At 37.6% G+C, this 16,486-nt stretch overlaps 1 protein-coding gene across 1 annotated transcript in view; it reads right to left on the minus strand.

Moving 5' to 3' along the window:
- MROH9 (maestro heat like repeat family member 9) overlaps nt 1–16,486 on the minus strand; it is a 140,543-nt gene that overhangs the window by 77,511 nt on the left and 46,546 nt on the right. The window contains exons 4-5 of the mRNA XM_043484660.1: nt 15,053–15,140; nt 13,024–13,070 (exon numbers count right to left, since the gene is read on the minus strand). Coding sequence (XP_043340595.1) covers nt 13,024–13,070; nt 15,053–15,107 — 102 coding nt within the window. The 5' untranslated portion in view covers nt 15,108–15,140. The remainder of the gene's footprint in view (nt 1–13,023; nt 13,071–15,052; nt 15,141–16,486) is intronic.

Consider the following 16,486-nt stretch of genomic DNA (forward strand, 5'->3'; position numbering starts at 1 on the left):
AATAAAATACTTAGGAGTATATCTACCTAAAGAAGCGAAAGACCTATATATAGAAAACTATAAAACACTGATGAAAGAAATCAAAGAGGACACAAATAGATGGAGAAATATACCGTGTTCATGGATTGGAAGAATCAATATTGTGAAAATGGCTATACTACCCAAAGCAATCTATAGATTCAATGCAATCCCTATCAAGCTATCAACGGTATTTTTCACAGAACTAGAACAAATAATCTCACAATTTGTATGGAAATACAAAAAATCTCGAATAGCCAAAGCAATCTTGAGAAAGAAGAATGGAACTGGAGGAATCAACCTGCCTGACTTCAGACTCTACTACAAAGCCACAGTCATCAAGACAGTATGGTACTGGCACAAAGACAGAAATATAGATCAATGGAACAGAATTGAAAGCCCAGAGATAAATCCACGGACCTATGGACACCTTATCTTTGACAAAGGAGGCAAGGATATACAATGGAAAAAAGACAACCTCTTTAACAAGTGGTGCTGGGAAACTGGTCAACCACTTGTAAAAGAATGAAACTAGAACACTTTCTAACACCATACACAAAAATAAACTCAAAATGGATTAAAGATCTAAATGTAAGACCAGAAACTATAAAACTTCTAGAGGAGAACATAGGCAAATCACTCTCCGACATAAATCTCAGCAGGATCCTCTGTGACCCACCTCCCAGAATATTGGAAATAACAGCAAAAATAAAACAAATGGGAAATCTAATGAAACTTAAAAGCTTTTTGACTACAAAAGAAACTATAAGTAAGGTGAAAAGACAGCCCTCAGATTGGGAGAAAATAATAGCAAAATTGAAGAACAGACAAAGGATTAATCTCAAAAATATACAAGCAACTCCTGAAGCTGAATTCCAGAAAAATAAATGACCCAATCAAAAAATGGGCCAAAGAACTAAACAGACATTTCTCCAAAGATGACATACAGATGGCTAACAAACACATGAAAAGATGCTCAACATCACTCATTATCAAAGAAATGCAAATCAAAACCACAATGAGGTATTATTACACGCCAGTCAGATGGCTGCTATCCAAACGTCTACAAGCAATAAATGCTGGAGAGGGTGTGGAGAAAGGGGCAACCCTCTTTACACGTTGGTGGGAATGCAACTAAGAACCAGCCATATGGAAATACAGTGTGGAGAATTCCTTAAAAAACTGGAAATAGAACTGCCATATGACCAGCAATCCCACTTCTGGGCATACACACTGAGGAAACCAGATCTGAAAGAGACACGTGCACCCCAATGTTCATCGCAGCACTGTTTATAATAGCCAGGACATGGAAGCAACCTAGATGCCCATCAGCAGATGAATGGATAAGGAAGCTGTGGTACATATACACCATGGAATATTACTCAGCCATTAAAAAGAATTCATTTGAATCAGTCCTAATGAGATGGATGAAACTGGAGCCCATTATACAGAGTGAAGTAAGCCAGAAAGATAAAGAACATTACAGCATACTAACACCTATATATGGAATTTAGAAAGATGGTAACGATAACCCTATATGCAAAACAGAAAAAGAGACACAGAAGTACAGAACAGACTTTTGAACTCTGTGGGAGAAGGTGAGGGTGGGATGTTTCAAAAGAACAGCATGTATACTATCTATGGTGAAACAGATCACCAGCCCAGGTGGGATGCATGAGACAAGTGCTTGGGCCTGGTGCACTGGGAAGACCCAGAGGAATCGGGTGGAGAGGGAGATGGGAGGGGGGATCGGGATGGGGAATAAGTGTAAATCTATGGCTGATTCATATCAATGTATGACAAAACCCACTGAAATGTTGTGAAGTAATTAGCCTCCAACTAATAAAAAAATTAAAAAAAAAAAAAAAAAGGCAAGGGTTGCTGGTCTGTTTTGTTAACTGTTAACTGTTGCATTCCCAGTGTCTAGAATAGTGCTCAGCACAAAACAAATATTTATTTAATGAGTAAAAGCAGCTCTGATGTGATATAATAATAAAACCTATTAAAGACTCTTTATCCGTGAAAAAAAAAAAAAAAAAAAAAATCTCAGTCACTGGTTCTCAACACTGGCAGTACATTAAGGGGTTAAAAAATACTGATTTGAATACTGGACCACACCTTCAGAGATTTGGATATAGTAAGTCTGTATTCAAGACCTGGCATCAACATTAAAAAACAAAATTTATGATGCTGATATATTACATAGAACTCCTTTTTAAAACTCATTCTATTTAAACTAATTTTGTGCCACCACTGTCTTTCCTTAGAAAGTTATTTTCCAGAGAGGTGTGGGACTCTCATCTCTGCACCCTACTAGAAGTCATACTTCACCGATTCTCCAGACATTTTAGGGTTTTAGTGTCAACATATTAACAGCTTGACTTGTGATAGGACCCCCAACTATGCACTCCCCTCATCAAAAAGCCTTTGCCATGCTTACAAATCTGCCCTTTTGACCAAGCATCTTGCTATGGAAAAATAGAGAACTGAATAGTTCTTTAATATTACTGTAAGATTGCATTCCCAAGATGCAGTTATTTTCAGTTGACCATCAGACAGTTCTTTAGTATCTACCATTTGCTAGGCACTGTGTTAAGCAGTGGGACTAGAGCAGGGGGAAAGACAGATAGTATTTCTATAATCTCATGGGTAAGTAAACTTGAAACAAAGGAAATTGGTACATGATCAAAAGAGGAATTACAGGGATTACTATGGGAAGCTAATCTAGCAGATGATATAAAGGAAAATTTGTTTTCTAAAGAAGTTTTAGACTTAAGCTTAGAGACTATAGGGGTCAGGAGAGCAGAGGAAGTTTTCTCCAGAAAGAGAAACACTAGGGTCTAAAGATGACTTGAGAAAGTATTTGCTGCATTACAGATGTGGTTCTCAGCCCTGGCTGAACCTTAAAATCACTTGGATCCCTTCTAGAAATATAAATGCCTGGAATTCACCCCACAAAAGTGATTCAAAATCTCTGAAGGTGTGGCTCTAGCAACAGTATTTTAAAAGCTCCACACACAATTCTATTGGGTTGGCCAAAAAGTTCGTTTGAGTTTTTCCATAAGATGGCACAAAATCCCAAATGAACTCTTCAGCCAACCCAGTAATATGAAGCTGGAATTGAGAACCATTTTATTGAGGTCATAAAATGAAACCATATGGATGGAGCAAGGAGAGTAAGGGGAATGGTAAGTCATGAGGCCAGAAAGGGTGGATCACAGCTGGTCCTTTGTGAGTAAAAGGATTTAGTACTCATCTCTAAGGCCAATAAAAGTGAAAGTTGCTCAGTTGTGTCCTATTGTTTGTGACCCCATGGACTATTCAGTCCATGGAATTCTCCAGGTCAGAATACTGGAGTGTGTAGCCTTTCCCTTCTGCAGGGCATCTTCCCAACCCAGGGATTGGACCCAGATCTCCCACATTGCAGACGGGTTCTTTACAGCTGAACCACAAGGGAAGACCACAAGGCCAATGGGAGCCAGTTAATAGAAGGAGCAATAAGACCACAGGGCTGCTTTGTAGAGACTTGATTGAATGAGATAAAGTTGTTGCAAGAGAATGTTATCAAAGAGAGATTGTAATAGACTAGGATTAGAATGTTGGCAGTAGAAAAAGAGAGATGCATAGTGACTGGCAGTAATATCAAATGCTGCTTAAAGTTCATACAAAAAAATTATCCTTTGGATTTGAGACATGAAAACTACTGGAGACCTGGAGGTTTTCTGTAGATGCCCAGACTGGCAGGTCATCATGCTGAGTATTCAGCTCAAGTTTTATATTTGGATCTGAGGTTCTCAGCTATCTTCAGACACAAATGAAGCTATACACAAATAGACAAAGAAAAAAAATTCTACTAGTCAAAGGTTGCTTTTCCTTTCTATAAGAAAGACCAAAGTCAACAAGTGAGACACTGAAAACAAAACAAAAATAACAAGATGTGTTATTGCAACAAAATCATTTCATTTGTTCCCATTTCAGAACCATGTATACTGGGGACAATACTTGTCACTTATTGATTCTGGTGTGAAATAGTAATACTCACTGAAACTTGATATTCTATGCCTGCTGCTGCTGCTGCTGCTAAGTCGCTTCAGTCGTGTCTGACTCTGTGAGACCCCATAGATGGAAGCCCACCAGGCTCCCCCTTCCCTGGGATTCTCCAGGCAAAAACACTGAAGTGGGTTGCCATTTCCTTCTCCAATGCATGAATGTGAAAAGTGAAAGTGAAGTCGCTCAGTCATGCCCAACTCTTAGCAACCCCATGGACTGCAGCCTACCAGGCTTTTCCGTCCATGGGATTTTCCAGGCAAGAGTACTGGAGTGGGGGCCATTGCCTTCTCCAATTCTATGCCTAGAGACCTTATGTAATACCTTTTCCTATCTCATTTTTCTCAGCTGGATTTCTGCCCCTTATGCTTTCTTTGATTTCTCTACTCCAAACAGAGCAGTGAACATTTCTGTTGAGTTCATTATTGATGGCCACTATAGTATACTTTCTTGAGGCATCTCAGAAGTTACAGCATGACTGTAAAAGTAGACCTGTTCAGAGAACCAAATATCCCTCACTTCCTTCACTTCCAAAGGGGAAGATTTCCACTTTGTTTGATTGGGGCCAGCAAAAAGAGGAAATTTTTCAAACTCAAGTGTACATGGACATCATAACCAGTTAATACATCCAGTATCACTGCCTAGTATCAATAGTATCAGTACTTAAGTCCAAGTCTTAATATGACTTCATTCCAAACCTTTTTGGTGATTGTCCACTTTGGAGCCCTATATTCATATATATCCACTTCAATATCTGAGAGAATTCTGCTGATAAAACTTAATGGTTTCTTACTCTCTCATTTTTCAAAAATATAATTGTATAAACCATCAGAACTAGTAATACGTAGTATTACCAGTACATAAATATAAAAAACCCTGAGCAGAACAGGTGATGAAGCCAGCATATTCACATCAACTTCAGTGGTTCAAGAGGATGAGGATTACTAGTTATTATTTTCCCAAGGCTCCTTGTAACCCCTTCCTCTAATAAATCCCCAATTTAGACCTAGATTAGACCTCTGAGTTAGGTCATTAGGGATTATTGTAATAACATAAACATTCTTCACATCTCTTCCATGATATCCATGGAAGCAGAACACGTTTTTTTCCAAATGATTAATAAGGTTTAGCCAGTTGGTGATGTAGACATTGTTTCCTAATTCCCACATTTTAGAAAGGCCTCTAGAACAGGCACTTATTTTGGAACAATTTCAATTTAGCTTTACCGCAGTTCTCCTGGGTTCCCTTACCCTATTGCTCTCCACCCGGGTGCACTTTCCCAATAAAATCTCTTGCTTTGTCAGCACATGTGTCTCCTTGGATAATTCATTTCCGAGTGTTAAACAAGAGCCCAGTTTCAGGCCCTGGAAGGGGTCCCCTTTCCTGCAACAAGTGGTGACTCTGGTGGGGACTCTTCTTTGCTGAGACTGATATCCTGACCACTCGGTGTACTCAGCGGCCAGCTTGCCTGCCAATGGACCAGACCCAGCGGCTGCAACTGGGACCCTTTTGTCCCTGGTCTCCTCCTGACACAGACAACTGGCCAGAGTGCCCCAACTGGTTTAATATAAGTTAAATATTATATCTGTTACAAGTTTGTCAACAAGGAAATTACCTTGAGTGAAGAAACTTCTAAAAAAATGTAAATGAGATCAGATGCCTCATGGCCTGCAACCAGGACTGGAAAAAGACATAATTTAAGGGACTGTCTCCAACCTGGATGGAAGGACTTTTTTATCAGGAGAAACTACACTACACCAGGATGAGAAGACGATGACATCAGAGGTAGACAGCTTGCCCAAGATGCTGGACCTGATTCATATGATCATTTATAATGTTTTCTTGACTTCTTAGACCTTTGCATATAAATCAAAAGCTTTTCTATAATAGGCCTGATCCTATGCTAGTTTTAGAAATCAATCCAATTGTTGGGTTTGTGGCCAGTTACCTGTGTCTAGTTCTGGGTTACCTTGGTAAATTTCTCTACAAGACTCTAACTGGTTGGTCCTGAAAAAATTTACTTAAAAAAATTATAGTCATATTCTTGTCACTGTGATATTACTAGATGGGATCCCCTCACCAGGTCAATTAATAATGCCTGCTCTGACTCTGGCCATAAACTTGAGCTTTCTTCTATTACTCAAGCTCAATCAGAGCAACAAGCAAAGTTTCAGCAAAGGAGGAAAAATCTCCCACAATTATGGGGTGGATTTATATAGATAACACCAGGCTATAGTAATTTAGGTTTAAAGTCTTCTCTAGGTTGGAAGGGTCTTCCCTGGTGGCTCAGAGGTTAAAGCATCTGCCCACAACGTGGGAGACCTGGGTTTGATCCCTGGGTCGGGAAGATTCCCCTGGAGAAGGAACTGGCAGTCCCAGTTTTCTTGCCTGGAGAATCCCATGGACGGAGGAGCCTGGTGGGCTACAGTCCATGGTGTCGCAAAGAGTCGGACATGATTGAGTGACTTCACTATCTTCACTAGTCCATCTAGGACTTCAATTTGCCATCTGTTAAGCCTTTTATTTTCCACTTTGACAAAATTCATGCTATCTGTGAACACTAGTAATTCTAGGTAACTCATATTACCAAACTGCTTCTCTATTTAGTGTTGAAAAGTTCCTCTTTAAATGAATAAATCTTCAATGGGCAGAAAAATCCTTTATTATTGTCCTCATCAGTCAATGTTATATGATAATTGGAAGCAATAACACTGACATAGCAAGTGTAACCCATGGAGAACCATAACATTCCAGCAAGTAGTCTGATGTCTCTTGAAGGCAAGATAGAGGGTATTAGCTCAGTGATTATGTTAATACATGGAATTAAAAAAACTTCCATATTTCTTTTTACTGTTACTCTTGGACAGACATTTAGGAATAGCAGTTAGAATGGAAAAGCTACATTCTAACTATATGAATACCTAAGGCATTAATCTCTCCTCACATAGTCCTTCTAGAACATTGTTGAAATTGTCTTCTCAGTGAACATTTGATGTGCCAAGTCACTAACACACACATCTCAATCTCTCCACAAGGAGAAACTCTTTGGTTATGTCCTGAGTTGATTCTTCAGTATGTTTTCACACATCTCAGATCAAAGCCAGGAGATCTTGTGATTTCTTAAAATGTTACAGTATAATATCTAATAGGAGTCTCAGGGGAAAGAATGAAGAAAACATAAAGAAGAAAACTGTCCAAGCAATAATACAAGATAGGGGCTTCCCTGATGGCTCAGTGGTGAAGGATCTGCCTGCCAGTGTGGGAGACATGAGTTCGATCCCTGTTCTGGGAAGATCCTACATGCTGGAGAGCAAATAAGCACATGCTCCACAACTTCTGAGCTTGTACTTTAGAGTCCAGGAGCTGCAACTGCTAATGCCCATGTGCCCTGCACTCTGTGCTCTGCAACAAGAGAAGCCCGCAATGAAAAGCCCACACACCAACAACTAGAGTGTAGCCCCTGCTCGCCGCAACTAGAGAAAAACCTGTGCAGCAATGAAGACCCAGCGCAGCCAAAAAATAAATAAATAAAAGTCTTTAAAAAATAATAAAAGATAGTTTCTCAAAGATAAATGGGTTGGAATCTTGAGACTGAAATATGAGTAAGTGCCTAACATACTTGACTAAAAAACACACCTAAAACTATTGTTATGAAATTTCAGTTTAGCCAAGATGAAGAAAGATCTTAAAGGCTTCCAGAGAAATAAAACAGATGACTAAGACTACAGAATCAGATCATGATCAGATTTTTCACTGATTATACTGTAATACCAGAAAAATGTAAGTTATGCCTTCAATTTTATAGTTTAAAGAAAATGATTTGCAACCTAGGGAAATGGCGAGAATCATTATTGATGATATTATTGTTATTATATTTAAAAAATTTCATCTATATTGCAATATTTTGAAAGATGGAAGCATACTACTTTTACAAAACTAAAAAAAGCCATTTAAAATTGATCATATATCCACTTCACACACACACACAAATCTCTAAGTTCCCAGAACAGAAATTGTGCAGGTCATATTCTGCTGCAACAGTGCTATGAGATTATATGTTAAAAATAAAAGAATGAAACAATGGATATGTGTATGTAAAAAAATGAATTTATATTCCTATCTCACACCTAAACAAAAATAACTCAAAATAGAGAATAGATCTAAGTGTAAGAGCTACAACTGTAAAACCTATAGAAGAAAATGTAGGAGAAAATCTTTGTCACTTTTGGTTTAGGCAGCATTTTCTTAGATACAGCCTCCAAAGTACAGTCAACAAAAGAAAAGAAAAATTAGATTTGATCAATACTAAACATTTTTGCTTTCCATAAAGACACAATTAAGGAAAAGAAAAAAAGTCAATGTGCTGGGAGAAAATATTTACAAATCATATATTCTACACTCAATAACTATAAATATATAAAATACCCCTAGATAAATAATTAAGAAATATTTAAGGTATACATGAAAAAAACTTTACTGAAGATTCAGGTAAATGAGAGAATAAAACATGTTCCTGATGATAAGAATTTGAATGATGTCTCCATAAACTAATCTATAAATTTAGTATTTATTGTTGTTGTTCAGTTGCTAAGTCATGTGTGACTCTTTGTGACCCCGTGGACTGCAGCATACCAGTCTTCCCTGTCCTTCACTATTTCCCAGAGTTTGCTCAAACTCATGTCCATTGAGTTGATGAAGCCATTCAGCCATCTCATCCTCTGTCATTCCCTTCTTCTCCTGCCCTCAATCTTTCGCAGCATCAGGGTCTTTGCCAATGAGTCACTTCTTTGCATCAGGTGTCCAAAGTGTTGGAACTTCAGTTTCAGGATCAGTCCTTCCAATCTATATTCAGGAAATCAATGTATATTGATTTCCTTTAGAACTAACTGCTTTGATCTCCTTGCTGTCTAAGGAACTCTTAAGAGTCTTCTCCAGCACTGCAGTTTGAAAGCATCAATACTTCAGTGCTCAGCCTTCTTTATGGTCCAGCTCCCACATCCGTACATGACTACTGGAAAAACCATAGCTTTGACTATATGGACCTTTGTTGGCAAAGTGATGTTTCTGCTTTTTAATATGCTGTCTAGGTTTGTCATAGCTTTTCTTCCAAAGAATTTCATAGCAGCAGTCACTGCTCCTGAGTGATTTTGGAGCACAAGAAAATAAAGTCTGTCACTGTTTTCATTTTTTTCCCCGTCTATTTGCCATGAAGTGTTGAAACTGGATGCCATGATCTTAGTTTTTTGAACATTGAGTTTTAAGCCAACTTTTTCACTCTCCTCTTTCACTTTTATCAAGAGGCTCTTGAGTTCCTCTTCATTTTCTGCCATTAGGGTGGTATACACTTTAGTATAATTCTAATCAAATGCCAAAAGAAATTCTAGGAGAAATTTCACAAATAGAGTTCAAAATTTTTCTGAAAGTGGGGACTTCCCTGGTGGTACAGAGGTTAGGACTCCACACTTCCACCACAGAGGGCACGATCCTAGGTGTGGAAACTAAGATCTCACATGCAGCACAGTGTGACCAAAACCAAAAAAGTTGATCTGTAATGACCTATACAGAAAAAATATATATAAAAAAGAGTGGATAAATGTATATGTATAAATAATTATTTCCTGTACATCTGAAACTAATGCAGCATTGTAAATCAACTATACTCCAATAAAATAAAAGCCAAAGTTCTTTTGAAAAGCATAAATGAGTAAAATTAGTCAATACATTTTTGAAAAAGAGGAACCACTGGATAGATTCACTTAATTAGATATAGAAAAACTTTGTGCTATTAATATATAGCTGAGCCATCTATAATAGATTAAAAATATGATAGCTTCTTTACTGCTGTGATTTGCTAAGATAATATTGACTATTTTTTGCTGATGGTGAAGGATCCGCTTGCCAATGCAAGAGATGCGAGTTTTATCCCTGGGTTGGAAAGATCCCCTGGAGTAGGAAATGGCAACCCACTTGAGTATTTTTGCCTCCATGGACAGAGAAGCCTGGCAGGCTACAGTCCATGGGGTTGCAAAGAATTGGACATGACTGAGCAAGCATGCAGTTTTGCTGGAGCCAAATGATGCTGCTGAGGCGGCCATCTGTCAAAGGCATTGATACTGCTGCTAGTGCTTGCTGGTAGAGTCCCATGACGGGTGATACCCACAATCAAGAGAACTCGTAACTTATTTTACTTAGCATAAGACCCTCTAAGTCTATTAATGTTGCTGAAAATGGCAAGATTTCATTCTTTTTATGACTGAGTAATATTCCATTGTATATATGTACCGCATAGTCTCCATTTATTTGTTGATGGACAATTATGTTGCTTCCATAGCTCGGCTGCTGTAAATAATGCTGCAATGAATATGGGGGTCATATATATTTTCAAATTAGTGTTTTTGTTTTCTTCAAATAAACACAAAGGAGTTGAGTTACTGGTTCACAGTAATATAATTTGAAAGTCAACCATACTTCAATTTAAAAAGAGAGACGAGGAAAACTGGGGTTGCACAAAAGATTCTCTCACTTTCTAGCAAGAGCCACAGGTGACCACATTCACTGTCACCATTTTATCTACTCATTGTTTCTCTCTCTTTTACAGCAACCCCTTTTTTCTAGGACTTGGCAGCTAGGACTGCTATAGTGAAACTCTGCCCATTCTTCCACCAGCCCATTGTCCTTGAATCACACCTATGTACCTTGATAATACTTTCACACAAGAGGTGTTCTTCTCTTGCAGTCTCTTCCATCCTGATAGTCCTGTCTCATCTGGAGTGGTCCATCTGGAGTGGGCCTGAATTCTAGCAAGAACTTAGTTTAGGCTCAAACCATGACCTTTACATGAAACAAGTTTAATTTTTGTCCCGTGAATCATTTGACCATCTCCTCTCTGTCTATATACATCTATTTCCAACATAAGTCTTTGTCATTCTCTTGAAGATAATCTTATTTTTGGACTTAAGTGAAATATAGACCATGCTTCTGAAAAACATTAAAAACTGAAATTACAGTACAATTTTAATCTTCATAGGACCATATTCTTACTTTACAAGTTTAGTAACTGTCTTACTAGATCACCAGTTTATCTCTGGAGACATAGCAGGAATCAATAAAACAGTTGACTGAGCAACAACAACTAACAACAAAACAGAGTTTCAAATTCACACAGTAAGATTGCTCTATATTAATTTTATGAAGATCCCCCTTCACCAGAGAAATAAAAGGGACTAGGGGTGACTTAGAGACAAAGAAAAGAAATCCAATGACATAAAAGTAAAATAAAGATTAAAATTAGGATAAAATTGATGATCTGTGAGGGACATTCACAGACATACATAGGAAACAGCACCTTTACGAGAGCAGGAGATGGATTTCAAATTTAGATACAAATGTGTAGGTTGAGCCAGTGATGAAACTTAATGATCTATAGAAGCATCTTTTAAAATAAAATTTTAAAGCACTATATTTATTTAAACATTTAAAAATGTAATGCACACACATACAGGACAATCAGGTAAATAGTGACAAAATTTCCAAGTCTTCCTTCTATCTATCCAGAGATAGAATACACCGATATAGAAGTGCTAGCAACACTGTTTTGGTTGAGAAGACCAGGAAATGGTTTGATTTTTTCCTGTAATTCTTCTACTGTACTCCATCGCTCTCTACTCCCTGATCCGATCCTCTCCTAGATCGTTGTCTCCCTTATTGACTTCTAAGTCTGATTTCATGAATTTTCCATCTCTTTTGGTTACTAAAATGAATTCACCATTATTTTTAATACTGAATCCTGTTTATTTAAAATCTTTAACCTTATTATTTATTCCTTGATCCCAAGGGCAGGCAAGAGTCTTGGTTTTAGGGCCAACACATTATAACTTGGTGGTGATACCAGAGATTCTGGAACCAGATTCCATGGATTCGTATCCTGTTCCGCCACTTGAAAATTATGGACCCACAGGCAGGTCACACCTCTTGCCTCAGTCTCCTCATTTTCCGAGCAGGGATAATAGAAGTACTTACAGTATAGGACTGCTGTGAGGATTAAATGAGCTTTTCATGTAAAGCACTCAGAGCGTAACTAAGATGTTATTAAAGCTATTTAAGTGTTAGCCATTTTTGCTATTATTGGAGTGAATAATGGGGTTTTTCTCTCTCACAGCTCCCCTGTCTCCTCTGTCTTTATTTTTATTTTTATAATAGTGTTTATTTTATTTTTGACTGCCCTGCGTCTTCATTGCTGTGTGAGCTTTCTCTAGTTGTGTCAGTAGAGGCTACTCTCTAGTTGTGGTGGGCAGGCTTCTCAGTAGTGGCTTCTTTTGTTGTGGGCACAGGCTCTGGGGTGCGTGGGCTCGGTAACTGCGGCTCCTGGGATCCAGAGCACAGGCCCAATAGTTACGGCACAGGGGTTAGTTCTCCGCGGCATGTAAGATCTTCCCAGACCAGGGGTCGAACCCACGTCTCCTGCTTTGGCAGGTGGACTCTACCACTAAGCCACCAGGGAAGCTTCTCTGAGGTTGTGGTGGTGAACTGGGAAAATATTTTTCTTTTTTGTCTGCCCACAGCATGACCTCTTGTCCTCTTTCTAGTGGTCATTACTTCTGACCTAGTTTGGTGGGAAGGATTTCCACAGTGATGAAGAAGAATAGGCTATTGTAGCAGGCCAGTCAGGAGATGAAGGTAGATGGGAAAAATAGTGTGATGAGTCAAAACTTTCATCCTTTGGAATTAGTGTTGAAGGTCATTTTCCGGGGCACACAAGGGTAAGCAGGAATAGGACTCTGCCAAGAAAAAATCTAAAAACAGTTTTCAACCAAACTGCCCTTTTCTCTTCCATCTACCCACACAATTGTATTTTAAGCATTATTTATAACAGGTGTGTAATGGAGACAATGAACAAATTTGTTTGTTTCCCCCCAAGAGATTTCAGTTACATTAATATCCTCATAAAATATCACTTACCATGTGGTGCCACTTGACACTGGACTGTAGAATGTGAAGATTACTTACTAGTCAAAGAGAAGAGAGAGACTCATTAAAAGAGAATGAACTCACACATGTACACCCATGGCTGATCGATGTCGATGTATGGTAAAAACCACTACAATACTGTAATTAGCCTCCAATTAAAATAAATTAATGAATGAAAAAAAAAGAGCAAATGAACTCTTACCACCTGTTGGATCATATCCCCAGATCTAAAGCTTTTTAACCTTAATGGCAAAGCTCAATAAAGATAGTACATGAAGACACACACACACAGGAAAACTTCAGACAAATTCATCACAGATTTTCCTGGACACTTAACTAAAGATTAGCCAAAAAGCCACATTAAAAGCATAATCAAGTGATATTTATTTCAAACATACAAGAATGGTGATATTAAAGAGGACATAAAATATAATTCTCATCTTTAATTATTAAAAAATTACATGATAATTTTTATTAAGGCAAAATTTCTGATAAAATTTTAAATCAATTCTTGATTACAATTCCTTAATAAAATAGGCATGTGTCATTCTCTTAATGTGACACATAAACACAAAAGCCAGAGCCAGGTGTAATAAGGAGATAATTAGAAGCATTCTCAATTAAAGAACAAGGCAAAGATGACTATTACTACTACTATCATTTGCCATTTCTGGACATTCCATCCAGTATTATTGAAAAATAGAAAGAAATCAGTATATTAAAATTGGAAAGAAAAAGACTATATTATCTTTTAATTCTTTATCTCATGGGAAAGTATACGAGTGCCTTTTAAATGTGTCTATATCAGAATGATTTAACTAGCACTGAAGTTATGGATGACTGAAATGTTTGGCAAAATACTCTAATAAAACTTTTAGGACCTAATATGTTTTGTTTGCTTCTTTAAGGAGGTAGCCCTTTGATCGTTACTTTTATTTCTTCTAATTGTTCTATTTAAACTTTCTAGGTCTTCTGTACTTCTTTTTCAAAAAATAATGTCTTTATTTTAGAATAATTTTAGATTTATATAAAAGTTGTGAAGATAGCATAGAGTTTTCATGTACCTGTCACCTTATTTCCCCTAGTGTTATCATCTTACATAACCATAGCACATTCTGTCAAAACTGAAAAATTAATAAAAGTACAATTTTATTAACTAAATTGTAGACTTTATTTGTCTACTAAAGTCCTTTTCCTGTTCCAGGATTCAATTCAGGATACCACATTGCATTTAATAGTAATTTCTCCTTCATTTCCTCTATTTTGTGATTATTTTGTGATCTTTCCTTGTTTATGAATTTGACTATTTTGGGAGGGAACCTAGTCAGATGTTTTGGAATGGCCCTCAAGTTTGCATTTATCTGATATTTTATCAACATTTCATAGGAGATATAGTTTTTTGGGGAAAATATCACAAAAGCGAAGTCTTCTTGTCAGAGTATCAGATTTTGAGTTTATTCACTAGTTGTACTATTTTTCCCTTATCAAATTCAAGGATGCAGCTTCATCTTTATGTATGCCTTCTTTCCTCCATTTTCCTTGGATTTACTGTGAGGTTCTTTTTCTAACTTCTTGTGAATTCTTGATTCAATTATATTTCCATCCTTCCTAGTTTATAATTCTAAGTATGTAAAGCTGTGGATTTTTCTCTGCATACTCTTTCAGCTATATGTTATAGATTCTAATAGGTAGGGCTATCAAGATTCTGTAACTTCTGTATTAATTTTCTCTTTAAACTAAGAGTTGTTTAAAATAGAGTATCTTATATGACAAATGATAGGAATTTTTTGTTTCCTAAATTGATTACTGACATAATTTTTTTGCATTGTGATCAGAGAATATTTCTGCTGTTTCTACATTTTGGAATTTATACAGAAATTTCTAGCTTAACATATGGTTATCTTTTGTGAGTATTCCTTTTTGTGGGCACTAGGGAAAAAAAAGATATATTCTTTGCATTCAGGGCTAGAGATTGATATACGAGTTTCTCTCTTTCCCACACACATACATACACACTTACATTTGTGTTCAACATAGCCTAAATTCTTACTTGCTTTAGTAATCCTTGAGGACATGCTGACAGAAGTGACTTAAAGCCTTCTGCTACTCTGTAAAAGAGTATATTGTATTAGTACATAAGCCAATATGTGGTTCCTAGAGCTTTGTCTGCTTTATGAATTTTGATACTTTTATGTTATATGGTATTTCAGTTCAGTTCAGTCGCTCAGTCGTGTCCGACTCTTTGTGACCCCATTAACTGCAGCATGCCAGGTCTTCCTGTCCATCACAAACACCCAGAGTTTACCCAAACCCATGTCCATAGAGTCAGTGATGCCATCTAACCATCTCATCCTCTGTCATCCCCTTCTCCTCCCACCCTCAATCTTTCCCAGCAACAGGGTCTTTTCAAATGAGTCAGCTCTTCACATCAGGTGACCAAAGTATTGGAGTTTCAGCTTCAGCATCAGTCCTTCCAATGAACACCCAGGACTGATCTCCTTTAGGATGGACTGGTTGGATCTCCTTGCAGTCCAAGGGACTCTCAAGAGTCTTCTCCAACACCACAGTTCAAAAGCATCAATTCTTCGGTGCTCAGCTTTCTTTATGGTCCAACTCTCACATCCATACATGACCACTGGAAAAACTATAGCCTTGACTAGATGTACTTTTGCTGACAAAGTAATGTCTCTGCTTTTTAATATGCTGTCTAGGTTGGTCATAACTTTCTTTCCAAGGAGTAAGTGTGTTTTAATTTCATGGCTGCAGTCACCATCTGCAGTGATTTTGGAGCCCAGGAAAATAAAGTCAGTCACTGTTTCCACTGTTTCCCCATCTATTTGCCATGAAGTGATGGGACCAGATGCCATGATCTTAGTTTTCTGAATGCTGAGCTTTAAGCCAACTTTTTCACACTCTTCTTTCCCTTTCATCAAGAGGCTCTTAGTTCTTCTTCACTTTCTGCCATGAGGGTGGTGTCATCTGCATATCTGAGGTTATTGATACTTCTCCCATCAATTTAGATCATTTTAATTTTCAATTGCTGTGTAACAAGTTACCACAAATGTAATGATTTAAAAAAACACTCATTTATTATTTGACATTTTCTGCTGGTCAAGGTCAGGCTGTGCTTAGGGTCTCACATGCTAGAATCAAGGTGTCAGTATGAACTTCCATCTCACTTGAGATTCAGGATCTTCTTCCAAGGTCATTAAATTGTTGGCAGAGTACAGTTCCTTGAGACTGAAAGACTGAAGATCCTGCCCTCTTGCTGGCTGTGTCTGAGGGCATCTTTCAGCTTCTAGAAACTGTCTGCAGTTCCTTTCTCTGTGGCCCCTTCACACTACCAATACAACTTCTGTCTCCAACATCTAAGACCTAGACTTAAAAGGATCGTGTGATTACATCAAACCATTCATAATACTCCTTTGATTAACTCAAAGCCAACTGTCTAGTA

This window comes from Cervus canadensis, chromosome 13, assembly GCF_019320065.1.
Source record: "Cervus canadensis isolate Bull #8, Minnesota chromosome 13, ASM1932006v1, whole genome shotgun sequence".
Lineage (NCBI taxonomy): Eukaryota > Metazoa > Chordata > Mammalia > Artiodactyla > Cervidae > Cervus > Cervus canadensis.